Below are 15,802 nucleotides of genomic sequence, written 5' to 3'. Positions count from 1 at the left end.
AAAAAATCTATAAAAATTCTGCATCCCCCCTCGAAAGAAAGAATTACGCATCTTATTGGCTACCCGTCATGATTTATACCGCCTATGATGCACTTTGATTGGTTCGTAGACATGTACGTTACGGGAAATGACATCCCGCCCCCTTTTTCCTTGAAAGACAAAAAGGGGCGAAATAGAAACCCGCCTCTGATTGGACGTGCAGGATGTAACGACGCAGCTGATTGGCTGAAATTATTGCCGCTCTTGAGTTTTTTTTTATTTTATTTTGAACCTAAATACAGACAGCTGCATTTCTTTCTCAGAAGTTGAGTCGGACTGTCAGGGAGAGTACATCTTAATGCAGCTCTCTGACAGTATATCAAATATATACTTCCAGAGAATATATATATATATTTATTAATCGATTTTTGTTTGTTATTTTTTTTTTTAGCAAGACAGAGTCTGCAAACAGCTTGTCGTGGTTGTTTTGTTTTCATTACTCTTTACAAACTAATTCTGCAAATTCTTCATTTGGATGCTAGCTTAACAGTAACGTTAGTTGTTACAAATCTTTCCGATTTGTCTACGTTGAATGATTTTGGACCTCCGAACTGATATCAAAATAAATATATATATATATATTTTAGCTAGCTTTGTTAAAAATGGATTTTAAAAACGTTATCAGCGATTTCAGCCCTATCACCTCTAACAACAGGCCCGACAGAATCCACGGCCTTTCCTCGCTGTCGCTGCCCGACATGGCTTCGACTTGCATCAAGAATAATCTCTTCTCTCCTGCTTCAACAAATGTACTGTCACCCGTCACTAATCTGGCCTTAAACATGAACAATCTAGCTGGACTTGGAAGGTAAGAGGCTTTCGTAAAACGTGTTGCTATTTTGCCTAGTTGGCTAGGTTTCCATACTAGCTAACTGGTTGTGAACTGCAAGATCATCTTGGTTGGTTTGCTAGCTAACGTTAGGCTAGTTTGCTGAATAACATAACAAAAATGTAGCTACTCTAGTTAACTAACCACTTGTTTATTTCAAGCCAATGAAAATGGATAACTTGCTGAATGTTAGCAAAGTTGTCTGATTGTGGACCCATTTTTGCTTTTACAGCCAACAATGTGAAACTCCCAAGAGGAAAGGACATGTGCCCCTCCTGAAGATTCCCTCTTTCGCCTCCGACTGCTCGTCTGATGCTGGTAAAACAACATAATACGATAGCTGCAAATGTTTCATCCCCCCCAAAAAGTGTAAATAAGATGGAGACAATAAGAACACTAGCTTCCTACTTAAACTATGAACTATTTCTTTCTTTTTTTTGTTCATACCACATAGGCCTTATATTTTGTCATGTCCCCTGTTTTTTTTAGTTCTACTCTTTTGCAGTTTGACCACATTGAAAGCCTGGGGGGTGGGAAATGGTGCCAGTACAGGACATTATAGGATTGAAATATTTAATTTACTTACAGGAAAAAAAGAGCAAACTACAGGATTTAATATTTTCTCCTGTGGCACCCTTAAGTTTAGGCCTGTGTAAATGTGTTCAGAATGTACATCGTGTAGTTTTAACAGTTTAAAATAGTAACAATGAACTAGCAGCTAACTGGGACTTGTTTCTTCATCTTCCTCCAGGTCTTGGTATGGATTCCCCCTTAGACCCTGTGGATGTTGAGAGGTAAGTGATAGTCCTCATGTCTTTAACCATCAGTCTCTGTGGTAGCATTGGCCTTTCCTTCCTCCCTACTACCCCTCTCCTCCATTTCCCCCACTTTCCCTCTCTTATTCCAACTGAGCATGGCTAGGTAGTCCGTCTCATCTATTGTGATCTGGGATTAGGCCTACTGTCATTGTGCTGTTGGTAAATCTCCCAGCTTGGTGTGTCCATTTTCATTGAGTAAATTAGCAGATAAGATGATCATAGGTGAACAGTCCTTCTGTTTCTTTTTTTTTTTGGAGGGGGGGGCAAAAGTCAATTTGATCACAGGAGTTGAGTGATGGGCTGATTTGGAGATGTTCAATCTACATTAATTTCAACTAATGATTAATTTCCCCCATAGAGATGCAATACCATTCCTGTTGCCCTGTATTACTGAAGCAGACTGGTGCTGTTACTTTGCAAGCTTGAGGAGTGTCAAGAGTTTTCTACTTTTCAATTCACGTTACATCCTTTCCTTACCATTCGCCGTGGTAGGCAACGCCCCATTTACCATACATCTCACCGTAGCCAGTAAGCATTCACCTACTTAACAATCCAAGCAACTTTTATTCTAAAACACATTACCATAATAAAATAATACAACCAAACCCAAGTTACAACAATCCACAAGCACATGCAGACAATTTAAAAGGGGTTATTTTCTCATCAGGTTAAATTAGCTGACTACACAGTGAACTCCTGCTAGCTAACGAACAACATGCTTCATGGTCAAGTAACATTAGCATATCAATAAAATATCCTGTAATGTTATCATAGTGTCATATTATAATATAGGCTACCTAGCTAGGTGACATTAGCTAGCTAAATATACATTTCTGCATCCTCACAAAGCTATGCAAGGTGGCGCTGTCAGATGGTCGCTTCGCGTTCTTAGGAAACTGCAGTATTATGTTTTCTGTATTTCTCACTAGCTTTTCACTACACTCGCATTAACATCTGCTAACCATGTGTATGTGACAAATACAATTTGATTTGGCTGAATGCTGACGTTTAGCTGACCCATAGCTTGATAGGAGCTCTTAGGCTTACGCTAGGTACCGAAATTCAAGTTAACTTAGAACAAACCAGGCTTATTTTGCTCAATGTCATTTGAGTTAATAAGCAAACTGCTGCAACTTCAGGTAACTTGAAACAAGTGTCAAAAAAATGTAAGATGTCTCTACATTTTTGAGTTGTTTCAAAAACATTTCTATGCTGTTTACAATTTGTACCGTAACTTGTCTCAACGAGACTATTTTGTTGTTTCCTCTGGCCTGCTTGGAGGGAACAACTGTTGGGTGAGTGTCGTGCACTACCTCCAGAAGTAGCAGTCGAGACAAGTTGGCAAGTTTACGGTGCATTATGTGTAGCCCAGGCTTTTTCTCTAGCGAGTGTGAAGACCCTCGGATATTTGATCTGCCTGACTTTTTGAAAGGCTTTCTGAGGGAACTTGGGAGCTTTTATAGAGACATTTTGTCCACAGGCCCTATAAAGTTTGGAAACGGCTGCATTTTACCATGTGGCGCTTTATAGTGTTGTGTTCGGGTTAACTCTGTCATATCGATGCCATTATCTACATAGTTAGTTTCATTGTCAGTTTGAGCCTATAATCTGTGGGTAGTCTCTCTTCTGGGTCTCTGTGGGTAGTCTCTCTTCTGGGTCTCTGTGGGTAGACTCTCTTCTGGGTCTCTGTGGGTAGTCTCTCTTCTGGGTCTCTGCGGGTAGGTTCTCTTTTGGGTCTCTGCGGGTAGGCTCTCTTTTGGGTCTCTGCGGGTAGGCTCTCTTTTGGCTCTCTGCGGGTAGGCTCTCTTTTGGGTCTCTGCGGGTAGGCTCTCTTTTGGCTCTCTGCGGGTAGGCTCTCTTTTGGCTCTCTGCGGGTAGGCTCTCTTTTGGCTCTCTGCGGGTAGGCTCGGGGTGAATATTCAGACATCTGCCAATTTCTCTGAACACTTGGCTGCAGTATTTTGTCCATGAGGCCATTCATTCAGCTCCTGTACAGCTGTTTAATGGCTCGCTGCAGCTTTTTTTAGGGGGGATGAGGGGGGTTGAAGTGTTTTTTTGGCACACTCATGGCCTGTCTTATTGTTTGAATGGTAAAGGGGAGGAGGGTGTCTCTGCGCCAGAACTATTGAATGGGGGGCACCTCGTACCCCCAAGCCCCCTATAGTCGTTACGAGAACAAACTCAATCACCCCCCTTTTCTCCCCATTGAACTAGACGCACTCCTGCCCCCCTCTGTTCTCCTCTCTGCAAACAAAGGGTCCTTGCAGAAGGGCTGAGGCCAGCGTTGTTCCTTCAGCGGGCATACGGTAGATTAGCAGACTCTGTACCCCCCTTTCACTCAGCTCTCCTCACTGCTTATTTAGCATACAGGTGGGCATTGCTCTGCTGCAGAAAGAAATGGGAGGCATCACCCCTTGCACCTCTTCTCTAGCACAGGGCTGAAACCGCCTGTCCTCTACCCCTCTCTCAATAGAGCCAGCAAGGCTCTATTGTCGGTCTAACTGGTTTAGCTGCCAACTGTGGTGCTCTGTAGCTCACTTGGTAGAGCGTTGGCACTTGCAACACCAGGATAGTGGGTTTGATTCCCAGACCACCATACATGAGCTTCAGAAGCTGTTTATTTCCACTGTGGCCTTTGAATAGTGCGAGAAGACGACATTTGGTGAGAATCACATCATATGGTACAAACTCTTAAAGGGCCAGTGGCCTGCATTGGCCTTTTGTCTTAAAGGGCCAGTGGCCTGCATTGGCCTTTTGTCTTAAAGGGCCAGTGGCCTGCATTGGCCTTTTGTCTTAAAGGGCCAGTGGCCTGCATTGGCCTTTCGTCTTAAAGGGCCAGTGGCCTGCATTGGCCTTTCGTCTTAAAGGGCCAGTGGCCTGCATTGGCCTTTCGTCTTAAAGGGCCAGTGGCCTGCATTGTTAATATTATCTTCTGATTTATAGTTATTCTGCCATTTTTAACTTGTATTGCAATCTATTAGCTTCCAAAATGTAAGTAGGTGTATCTAGCTGTCCGATAACACAGCAGAGCTTGACCTGCACTTTTGTAAAAACTGTCGAAGGGAGAGGCTTGTGTGAATGTAGACAACTGAGTTCTTTAGCTTTCTTTACCATAGTTTACTTTAAAGAGGACTGAGATCAGTTATTTTTTTTAAAGAGGACTATATGCGAACACCCGTACCCATAAAGACTCACAGCTGTAATCAACGCTATCATGAGACTTCTGTATTCTCCACTTTTATCATGGGTGTAGATATTTAAAATAAAAAAATGCAGGTTGTAACACAACAAAATGTGGATTAAGTTAAGGGGTGTGAATATTTTCTGAAGGCGCTGTATCTTTTAAAAAATATAATAAAATGTATCTTTGTTCGCTAACAAAGGTAGAACAGTTGAACTGTTAGGAACACACACCCTCCTGTCCGTCTCCAACAACACAGCTTGTTCACGTTGTTTTGATATGAAGTCAAATTGCCTGCCTGGATGAGGTGCTTATGAATGAGTTGCCAATTTGTGTGGTGCACAACACCCTGTGTGGTGCACTAATGTTGACCAGGACCCTATATAGTACACTACTGTAGACCAGGACCCTATATAGTACACTACTGTTGACCAGGACCCTATCTTTATTTATTTAATCTTTATTTAACTAGGCAAGGCGGTTAAGAACAAATTCTTATATTCAATGACTGCTTAGGTACAGTGGGTTAACTGCCTGTTCAGGGGCAGAACGGATTTGTAGCATGTCGGCTCAGGGATATGAACTTGCAACCTTTCGGTTACTAGTCCAATGCTCTAACCACTAGGACCAGGGCCCTATTCCCTATATAGTGCACTACTGTCGACCAGGGCCCTATTCCCTATATAGTGCACTACTGTCGAACAGGGCCCTATTCCCTATAGAGTGCACTACTGTCGACCAGGGGAATAGGGTATAATTTGAGGCCACCTCCTTAGGTGGGGTCTTGCTTGGCTCAGTCACTGGTTCAGAAGTTTCTCACTATAATTCTCTGACTGAATAGTTTGTCTCTGTCCTGCAGGTTTGACGAGGCCGTTCTGCAGTTTGGGAGAGTTACCAACGAGTAAGTCATGTAGCTAGTCTCTCTCTCTCTCTCTCTTGGTTTCCAGGAGATGGAACTGGCTAGTTGTGGTGCAGCTGCCAACAACCAATCAATAAATTTTTCCAGTCTTCGAGGAGTTAGGATTATTAACATAGACAATCCTTGTCATGATTTATCTAGTGTGTCCATCCCTCGTTTCAACTAGATTTGTCTCTTCACAGTAAAAAGTCAATCCGAAGAATCAACTCTCTACCACTGCTGTTAGGCTCCAGTCCGGCTCTGAAGAGTCCGGACCCAGAGAGCCAGCAGCACCGCTACGGGGTCTTCGGACAGTACGGCTCAGTCCAGGATACAGCCGCCTCCTCTGGGCATGGTTGGCAGGGCAACAAGGAGAACCAGGAGGTGGGCTTCGAGTTTAAGAAGCCCGCCAAGCCACGCTGCCGTAGGAGGTCCTTCCATAGTGGAGGAGGAGAGAACAAGGACTTTGCCCGTCGGCCCAACTCTGCCCCAGCCCTCATGGTGAGTAGAACAGAGTGACTGACACCATATGGTGAGTAGAGCAGAGTGACTGACACCATATGGTGAGTAGAGCAGAGTGACTGACACCATATGGTGAGTAGAGCAGAGTGACTGACACCATATGGTGAGTAGAGCAGAGTGACTGACACCATATGGTGAGTAGAGCAGAGTGACTGACACCATATGGTGAGTAGAGCAGTGGCTGACACCATATGGTGAGTAGAGCTGACTGACACCATATGGTGAGTAGAGCAGAGTGACTGACACCATATGGTGAGTAGAGCAGAGTGACTGACACCATATGGTGAGTAGAGCAGAGTGACTGACACCATATGGTGAGTAGAGCAGAGTGACTGACACCATATGGTGAGTAGAGCAGAGTGACTGACACCATATGGTGAGTAGAGCAGAGTGACTGACACCATATGGTGAGTAGAGCAGAGTGACTTGCAGACAGACATAACAGAAGACTAGACGTTGTCGTAGTTGTGAGTCATGTTAAAATGAAAGTTAACCCTTTGCTCCTCCCTCCCTCTAGCTGTCCCCACCCTCGTCGCAGCGCCTCAGCTCATTGGACGACAGCAGTCCCATGATCCTGCGCCGCTCCTCCTTCACCCGCTCCCTTAATGAGGATGACGATGGTTTCCTTGAAGTTCTGGATGACTGTGAGGAGGAGGAGGAGGAGTGTGACATGCCCATGGGGATGGCCAGCCTGCTGACAGCTCCTCTAGTGAGGGACAACACTGCAGCAGACTCGGTAGGAGCATCACTTCTTCTACAGTGGCGTTGCCATGGAGATCCATGAAAAGTCTTCTGTATGGCCTTCTGTGGATATGACTTCATTTGTCTTTGGTTTTAAAATGACCAGCAGACTTGGTTTCGCTATAGAGCAGTCTGGAGGGGTCCCCCCAGGGGCCATGTAGTCTGGGGGGGGCTGGGGGTGGGGGGCCAGGGGCCATGTAGTCTGGGGGAGTAGGGGGGGGGCCCAGGGGCCATGTAGTAGTCTGGGGGGGGGGGGGCCCCAGGGGCCATGTAGTAGTCTGGGGGTGGGGGGGCCCCAGGGGCCATGTAGTCTGGGGGTGGGGGGGGCCATGTGGGGGCCCCAGGGGGGGGGCCCCCCATGTAGTCTGGGGGCCCCAGGGGCCATGTGTCTGGGGGGCCCCAGGGGCCATGTAGTCTGGGGGGGGGGGCCATGGGGGGCCCCCAGGGGCCATGTAGTCTGGGGGGGCCCCCAGGGGCCATGTAGTCTGGGGGGGGCCCCCAGGGGGGGTCTGGGGGGCCCCCAGGGGCCATGTAGTCTGGGGGGCCCCCAGGGGCCATGTAGTCTGGGGGGCCCCCAGGGGCCATGTAGTCTGGGGGGCCCCAGGGGCCATGTAGTCTGGGGGGGGGGGTCCCCCAGGGGCCATGTAGTCTGGGGGCCCCAGGGGGGTCTGGGGGGGGCCCCAGGGGCCATGTAGTCTGGGGGGGGCCCCAGGGGCCATGTAGTCTGGGGGGGGGGCCCCCCAGGGGCCATGTAGTCTGGGGGTGGGGGGGCACCCAGGGGCCATGTAGTAGTCCACCCAGGGGCCATGTGTAGTCTGGGGGGCCCCCAGGGGCCATGTATGTAGTCTGGGGGGGGGCCCCAGGGGCCATGTAGTCTGGGGGGGGCCCAGGGGCCATGTAGTCTGGGGGGGGCCCAGGGGCCATGTAGTCTGGGGGCCCAGTCTGGGGGGCTATGTCTCCAGTTTTCACTACATTAGATTTGGTTGCTGCATATGTCCATCCATCCATAGGTCTTATAATTGAATGCCAATCTAATCTCTTCCTCTTCAGCCGGTGGTTCGGTGTCGGCCGAGGGGTCTGTTCCGCTCCCCCTCCATGCCCAGTCAGGTGGACCGCGCCCCCCTGAAGCGCCCTGAGTGTCCCCAGGATGAGAACACACCGGTCAGGGTGAAGAGACGACGTAGCCTGGTGGAAACGCACATCACCAACGTGGACCAGGGCGACTGCTCTCCCAGAAAAATGGTATGTACCCGGTCCTCCCTGCTCAATGGCTCCGCCCCTCCAGTCACCCGGTCCTCCCTGCTCAATGGCTCCGCCCCTCCAGTCACCCGGTGTAACAGCTAGCGCAGCTAGCGTAGCATTTAGCGTTAGCATTAGCAGGCAATATTTTCACAAAAAACAGAAAATCATTCAAATAAAATCATTACCTTTGAAGAACTTCAGATGTTTTCAATGCGGAGACTCTCAGTTAGATAGCAAATGCTCCGTTTTTCCTGAAAGATGATTTGTTTAGGAGAAATTGCTCCGTTTGGTACGTCACGTTTGGCTACCAAAAAAAAAAAAACGAAAATTCAGTCTTCAAAACGTCGAATTTTTTCCAAATTAACTCCATAATATCGACTGAAACATGGCAAACGTTGTTTAGGACCAATCCTCAAGGTGTTTTTCACATATCTCTTCGATGATATATCATTCGTGGAAGTGTGCTTTCCCCTCTGAATCCCAGGAGAAAATGCCTGTGGCTGAAGATTACGCACCAATTTACACAAAGGACACTGGGCGGACCCGTGGTAAATGTAGTCTCTTATGGCCAATTTTCCAATGATATGCCTACAAATGCGTCACAATGCTGCAGACACCTTGGAGAAACGATTGGAAGGGCAGGCTCATTCCCGGCGCATTCACAGCCATATAAGGAGACGATAGAAAACAGAGCTTTGAAAATTCTGCCCATTTCCTGGTTAAAGTATCATCTTGGTTTCGCCTGTAGCATGAGTTCTGTGGCACTCACAGATAATATCTTTGCAGTTTTGGAAACCTTAGTGTTTTCTTTCCAAAGCTGCCAATTATATGCATAGTCGAGCATCTTTTCGTGACAAAATATTGCTCTTAAAACGGGCATGTTTTTTTTTTTTTTATCCATAAATTAAAAGAGCGCCCCTATATCCAAGAAGTTAAGAACACATTCTTATTTTCAATGACTGCCTAGGAACAGTGGGTTAAGTGCCTTGTTCAGGGGCAGAAGGACAGATTTTCTCCTTGTCAGCTCGGGGGATCCAATCTTGCAACCTTACAGTTAACTAGTCCAACGCAATAACGACCTGCTTCTCTCTCGTTGCACTCCCCAAGGAGACTGCCTGTTACGCAAATGCAGTAAGCCAATGCTAGCTAGCATTAAACTTATCTTATAAAAAACAATCAATCATAATCACTAGTTAAGTACACATGGTTGATATTACTAGATATTATCGTATATAATCTGACTGAGTATCTGACTGAGCGGTGGTAGGCAGAAGCAGGTGCGTAAACATTCATTCAAACAGCACTTTCGTGCGTTTTGCCAGCAGCTCTTCGTCGTGCGTCAAGCATTGCGCTGTTTATGACTTCAAGCCTTATAAACTCCCGAGATGAGGCTGGTGTGACCGATGTGAGATGGCTCGCTAGTTAGCGCGCGCGGACGCTAATAGCGTTTCAAACTTCACTCGCTCTGAGCCTTGGGGTGGTTGTTTCCCTTGCTCTGCAAAGGGTAACACTTTGATGTGGTGGCTGTTGTCGTTGTGTTCCTGGTTCAAGCCCAGGGAGGAGCGAGGAGAGGAACGGAAGCTATACTGTTACACCGGCAATACTAACGTGCCTATAAGAACATCCAATAGTCAAATGTATATGAAATACAAATGGTACAGAGAGAAATAGTCCTATAATTCCTATAATAACTACAACCTAAAACTTCTTACCTGGGAATATTGAAGTCTCATGTTAAAAGGAACCACCAGCTTTCATATGTTCTCATTTTCTGAGCAAGGAACTGAAACATTAGCGTTCTTACATGGCACATATTGCACTTTTACTTTCTTCTCCAACACTTTGTTTTTTCATTATTTAAACCAAATTGAACATGTTTCATTGATGTATTATATTAAGTTAAAATAAGTGTTAATTCAGTATTGTTGTAATTGTCGTTATTATAAATAAAAATTGGCCGCTTTGATCGGTATCGGCTTTTTTGGCCCTCCAATAATCGGTATCGGCGTTGAGGTTGACCGATTATGACTTCTCTAGTCTCCACCCCCTACAGTCAGTGTGTTTGAAGGGATCAGATTAAGCGAAGAGACAATCTCTAATATTGGTCACATAATAAGGTGTTTTTTGGGATGCAAGGTGGTTTGTCGATCAAAGATTCTGCTTTGTCTGACTGCAGAGATCCGTCTCTCTCCTTCCTAGATGTTCTGTAGCCAGGGATCTCTTTCTCCTTCCTAGATGTTCTGTAGCCAGGGATCTCTTTCTCCTTCCTAGATGTTCTGTAGCCAGGGATCTCTTTCTCCTTCCTAGATGTTCTGTAGCCAGGGATCTCTTTCTCCTTCCTAGATGTTCTGTAGCCAGGGATCTCTTTCTCCTTCCTAGATGTTCTGTAGCCAGGGATCTCTTTCTCCTTCCTAGATGTTCTGTAGCCAGGGATCTCTTTCTCCTTCCTAGATGTTCTGTAGCCAGGGATCTCTTTCTCCTTCCTAGATGTTCTGTAGCCAGGGATCTCTTTCTCCTTCCTAGATGTTCTGTAGCCAGGGATCTCTTTCTCCTTCCTAGATGTTCTGTAGCCAGGGATCTCTTTCTCCTTCCTAGATGTTCTGTAGCCAGGGATCTCTTTCTCCTTCCTAGATGTTCTGTAGCCAGGGATCTCTTTCTCCTTCCTAGATGTTCTGTAGCCAGGGATCTCTTTCTCCTTCCTAGATGTTCTGTAGCCAGGGATCTCTTTCTCCTTCCTAGATGTTCTGTAGCCAGGGATCTCTCGCTCTCCTTCCTATTCCATCTGTAACCAGGGATCTCTCTCTCTCTCTCCTTCCTAGATGTTCTGTAACCACACTGAGATTGAGAAGCTGCTGGACACTAGTGAGTCTGACCAGGACGTAGAGCTGATTGGAGATTTCACCAAACCCTGTGTCCTGTCCACTGTGGAGGGTAAACACCAGGACCTGAAATACATCACTCCTGAGATGGTGAGAACTACTGCTGTTATATGATACAGCCATGTGTCTAATCACCCCTAGTATTCCCTATGTAGTGCACTACTTTTGACCAGAGCGCATGGGGTGTTTGACCAAGGTCCCCGGTCTTCTCACCTCCAACCTGCCAAGCCTCTTGAGCTTATTTGACTAGTAAACACCTTTTAATTAACTTTATTTTTATGAGGCCTCTAGAAATATATCGTAAGGTAGTCATATCCAGTAGGAAGTTGTAGATGCTACATGGTTTTTAGTAGATAAACTATGTTGAGTTTGGACGATTAACCCAAAGAGAATACCATTTCCATTTGGTCCTTTATTGCCCTTTCAGACCACGAGGTAGACAATGGTGTTACGGAGACAGACCACGAGGTAGACCCTGGTGTTACGGAGACAGACCACGAGGTAGACCCTGGTGTTACGGAGACAGACCACGAGGTAGACCCTGGTGTTACGGAGACAGACCACCAGGTAGACCCTGGTGTTACGGAGACAGACCACCAGGTAGACCCTGGTGTTACGGAGACAGACCACCAGGTAGACCCTGGTGTTACGGAGACAGACCACCAGGTAGACCCTGGTGTTACCAGGTAGAGTTACGGAGACAGACCACCAGGTAGACCCTGGGTACGGAGACAGACCACCAGACCCTGGTGTTACGGAGACAGACCACCAGGTAGAGGTTACGGAGACAGACCACGAGGTAGACCCTGGTGTTACGGAGACAGACCACCAGGTAGACCCTGGTGTTACGGAGACAGACCACCAGGTAGACCCTGGTGTTACGGAGACAGACCACCAGGTAGACCCTGGTGTTACGGAGACAGACCACCAGGTAGACCCTGGTGTTACGGACCACCAGGTAGAGCCTGGCGTGGCGGACCACGAGGTAGAGCCTGGCGTGGCGGACCACGAGGTAGAGCCTGGCGTGGCGGACCACGAGGTAGAGCCTGGCGTGGCGGACCACCAGGTAGATGGATTTATAGTTTTTACTGCTCAGTGTTTATTATAATTATTGCTTGAATAACCTTATTTACTATTATCTATTGATTTGTCATTGTTTGTGCGTTGCGCTGAACACTGAGAATTATCACTGACAGTTTGCCAATTCATCCTGTTTGGGATTGGTTGCCAACTGGAGGTGTTGACACAGGTCATTCGGTGGCCACGTAGGCTAGTTGATCAATCAATCGAGCAACAAGATATAATATCTGTCACGGAGTGCCTCCTTCCTCGGGTGGTGTGGATAGTGCCTCCTTCCTCGGGTGGTGTGGATAGTGCCTCCTTCCTCGGGTGGTGTGGATAGTGCCTCCTTCCTCGGGTGGTGAGGATAGTGCCTCCTTCCTCGGGTGGTGTGGATAGTGCCTCCTTCCTCGGGTGGTGAGGATAGTGCCTCCTTCCTCGGGTGGTGAGGATAGTGCCTCCTTCCTCGGGTGGTGTGGATAGTGCCTCCTTCCTCGGGTGGTGAGGATAGTGCCTCCTTCCTCGGGTGGTGTGGATAGTGCCTCCTTCCTCGGGTGGTGAGGATAGTGCCTCCTTCCTCGGGTGGTGTGGATAGTGCCTCCTTCCTCGGGTGGTGAGGATAGTGCCTCCTTCCTCGGGTGGTGAGGATAGTGCCTCCTTCCTCGGGTGGTGGATAGTGTCCTTTAGAAGGTGATGAGGACCAGATGTCTCCTTCCTCGGGTGGTGATTTTGTGCCTCCTTCATTTCTGAATGTTTGATGTCCTGTCATTAAGTTAAAAATGGACAGTTACATAAACATTTTTTAAATCAGTTTATTGCACAAAATGTTTAAATTGATGGTAATACGAATGTATTTGCATATAACCATGCTCTAACCTGTCTGTTCCTCAGGTGGATCCTCTCTAACCTGAGACTAACCTGTCTGTTCCTCAGATGGATCCTCTATAACCTGAGACTAACCTGTCTGTTCCTCAGATGGATCCTCTATAACCTGAGACTAACCTGTCTGTTCCTCAGATGGATCCTCTATAACCTGAGACTAACCTGTCTGTTGCAGATGGAACCCTCTAACCTGAGACCTGTCTGTTCCTCAGATGGATCCTCTATAACCTGAGACTAACCTGTCTGTTCCTCAGATGGTGTCTGTTCTGAGCGGCCAGCTGGATCCTCTATAACCTGGGACTAACCTGTCTGTTCCTCAGATGGATCCTCTATAACCTGAGACTAACCTGTCTGTTCCTCAGATGGATCCTCTATAACCTGAGACTAACCTGTCTGTTCCTCAGATGGATCCTCTATAACCTGAGACTAACCTGTCTGTTCCTCAGATGGATCCTCTATAACCTGAGACTAACCTGTCTGTTCCTCAGATGGATCCTCTATAACCTGGGACTAACCTGTCTGTCTGTTCCTCAGATGGTGTCCGCTCTGAGCGGCCAGCTGGATCCTCTATAACCTGAGACTAACCTGTCTGTCTGTTCCTCAGATGGAGGAGCTCATCATGTTGTCGAGTGGATTGACTGTCGCTACCCGTATGATGTTTTGAGGGGGCCACATTAAAGGAGCCCTGAACCTCTACCAGGAGGACCAGGTAGAGGAGTACCTCCTACGCACCCCCATCGCCCCCATCTCCCCTGACCACAGGGTCCTCCTCGTCTTCCACTGTGAGTTCTCCTCAGAGCGAGGGCCCAGGATGTGTCGTTTCGTACGTGAGAGGGACAGGACGATGAACGAGTACCCTAACCTGCACTACCCAGAAATCTACATTCTCAAGGGAGGCTACAAAGAGTTCTTCCCTCACTTCCGGGTAAAACACAATCATACTTCTGAAACATTTTGATGGCTTTATCACTAATAATCAAAAGTGAATTCGTTGACATTAATATTTTTGTTTCTGAGTAATTTCTTTAACAAGCCATTCAGTTTGGCTACTACACATTTTAATTGCAATGCATTGATGGAGACTCCTTTTTACTTCAGATGCAGTGTGAGCCCCAGGGGTATGTGTGTAACTGGTCTCTCTCTGTGTGTAGATGCAGTGTGAGCCCCAGGGGTATGTGTGTTGTAACTGGTCTGTAGATGCACTAACTGGTCTCTCTCTCTGTAGATGCAGTGTGAGCCCCAGGGGTATGTGTGTTGTAACTGGTCTCTCTCTCTGTAGATGCAGTGTGAGCCCCAGGGGTATGTGTGTAACTGGTCTCTCTCTGTGTGTAGATGCAGTGTGAGCCCCAGGGGTATGTGTGTTGTAATGTCTCTCTCTCTGTAGACCAGTGTGAGCCCAGGACTTTAAAGAGGACCTGTAACTGGTCTCTCTCTGTGTGTAGAAGTTCAGACTGTAGAAGAGCAGAACCTGGAGCCCCAGGGGTATGTGTGTTGTAACTGGCAGATACAGTGTGAGCCCCAGGGGGGACTGTACAGCAGACTGTAGATGCAGTGTGAGCTGTAACTGGTCCCCTGTGTGTAGATGCTCCCTGTAACCCTAGCCCCTAACTGGTCTCCCCCTGTAGATGCAGTGTGAGCCCCTGTAACCCTACTCTGAGCCCCCCTCCCTGTAATGCCCTACTGGGTATGTGTGTTGTAACTGGTCCCCCTCCCTGTAACCCTAGATGCTGAGCCCCCCTCCCTGTAACCCTAGACTGCCCCAGGGGTATGTGTGTTGTAACTGGTCTCTCTCCCCCCTAGGGGTATGTGTGTTGTCCCTGTACCGGCCCATGCACCACCAGGACTTTAAAGAGGACCTGAGGAAGTTCAGACTGAAGAGCAGAACCTGGGCCGGGAGCGCAGCAAGAGGGGAACCCTACTGCCCCCCTCCCTGTAACCCTACCCCCTCCCTGCCCCCCTCCCTGTAACCCTACTGCCCCCCTCCCTGTAACCCTACTGCCCCCCTCCCTGTAACCCTACTGCCCCCTCCCTGTAACCCTACTGCCCCCCTCCCTGTAACCCTACTGCCTCCCTGTAAGAGCCCCCTCCCTGTAAACAGCCACTGCCACACCACCACTAGCCTATACTACCTTGCCACTCTTACTGCCCAGCCAGACCACTACAGCCTTCCAGTCTCCAGAGGAGTTTTTTGGGTGTTCCAGTTTTACCCCCCACCATCCCCTCTGACTGCAGAACCTAGATCTGACCATCCCCTCTGACTGCAGAACCAAGATCTGACCATCCCCTCTGACTGCAGAACCAAGATCTGACCATCCCCTCTGACTGCAGAACCAAGATCTGACCATCCCCTCTGACTGCAGAACCAAGATCTGACCATCCCCTCTGACTGCAGAACCAAGATCTGACCATCCCCTCTGACTGCAGAACCAAGATCTGACCATCCCCTCTGACTGCAGAACCAAGATCTGACCATCCCCTCTGACTGCAGAACCAAGATCTGACCACTGCCAGACACGACGAGGACTAAATACTACCTAGTTTAAAACTGTTCAACTGATGTCTCCTCACTGGACAGATGTGCTGCTCAGAATGAATGAAATGCTAGTTCTGTATGTGCTGTATAAATACTCTATTTTATGAAGCACTTAATTTAAAATGTCTGAGTTCCTTTTGTGTGCATTTTTTTTTTTAAGACTTGTTTTTTTTTTTAAA

At 47.7% G+C, this 15,802-nt stretch overlaps 1 protein-coding gene across 1 annotated transcript; it reads left to right on the top strand.

The window, feature by feature from the left end:
- The first annotated feature begins 285 nt into the window (after positions 1-285).
- cdc25b (cell division cycle 25B) lies at positions 286-15,057 on the top strand. Its single transcript, XM_042326217.1, is given in 13 exon segments — positions 286-847; positions 1,101-1,186; positions 1,620-1,662; positions 5,727-5,768; positions 5,969-6,266; positions 6,805-7,023; positions 8,079-8,270; positions 11,090-11,239; positions 13,625-13,651; positions 13,706-13,747; positions 13,749-14,015; positions 14,189-14,208; positions 14,910-15,057. Coding segments are annotated over 13 exon segments (1,740 nt in total). The 5' UTR covers positions 286-641.
- Positions 15,058-15,802: the final 745 nt, after the last annotated feature.

This window comes from Oncorhynchus tshawytscha, linkage group LG08, assembly GCF_018296145.1.
Source record: "Oncorhynchus tshawytscha isolate Ot180627B linkage group LG08, Otsh_v2.0, whole genome shotgun sequence".
Taxonomy (NCBI): domain Eukaryota; kingdom Metazoa; phylum Chordata; class Actinopteri; order Salmoniformes; family Salmonidae; genus Oncorhynchus; species Oncorhynchus tshawytscha.
This window is presented reverse-complemented; position numbering and strand designations above follow the sequence as displayed.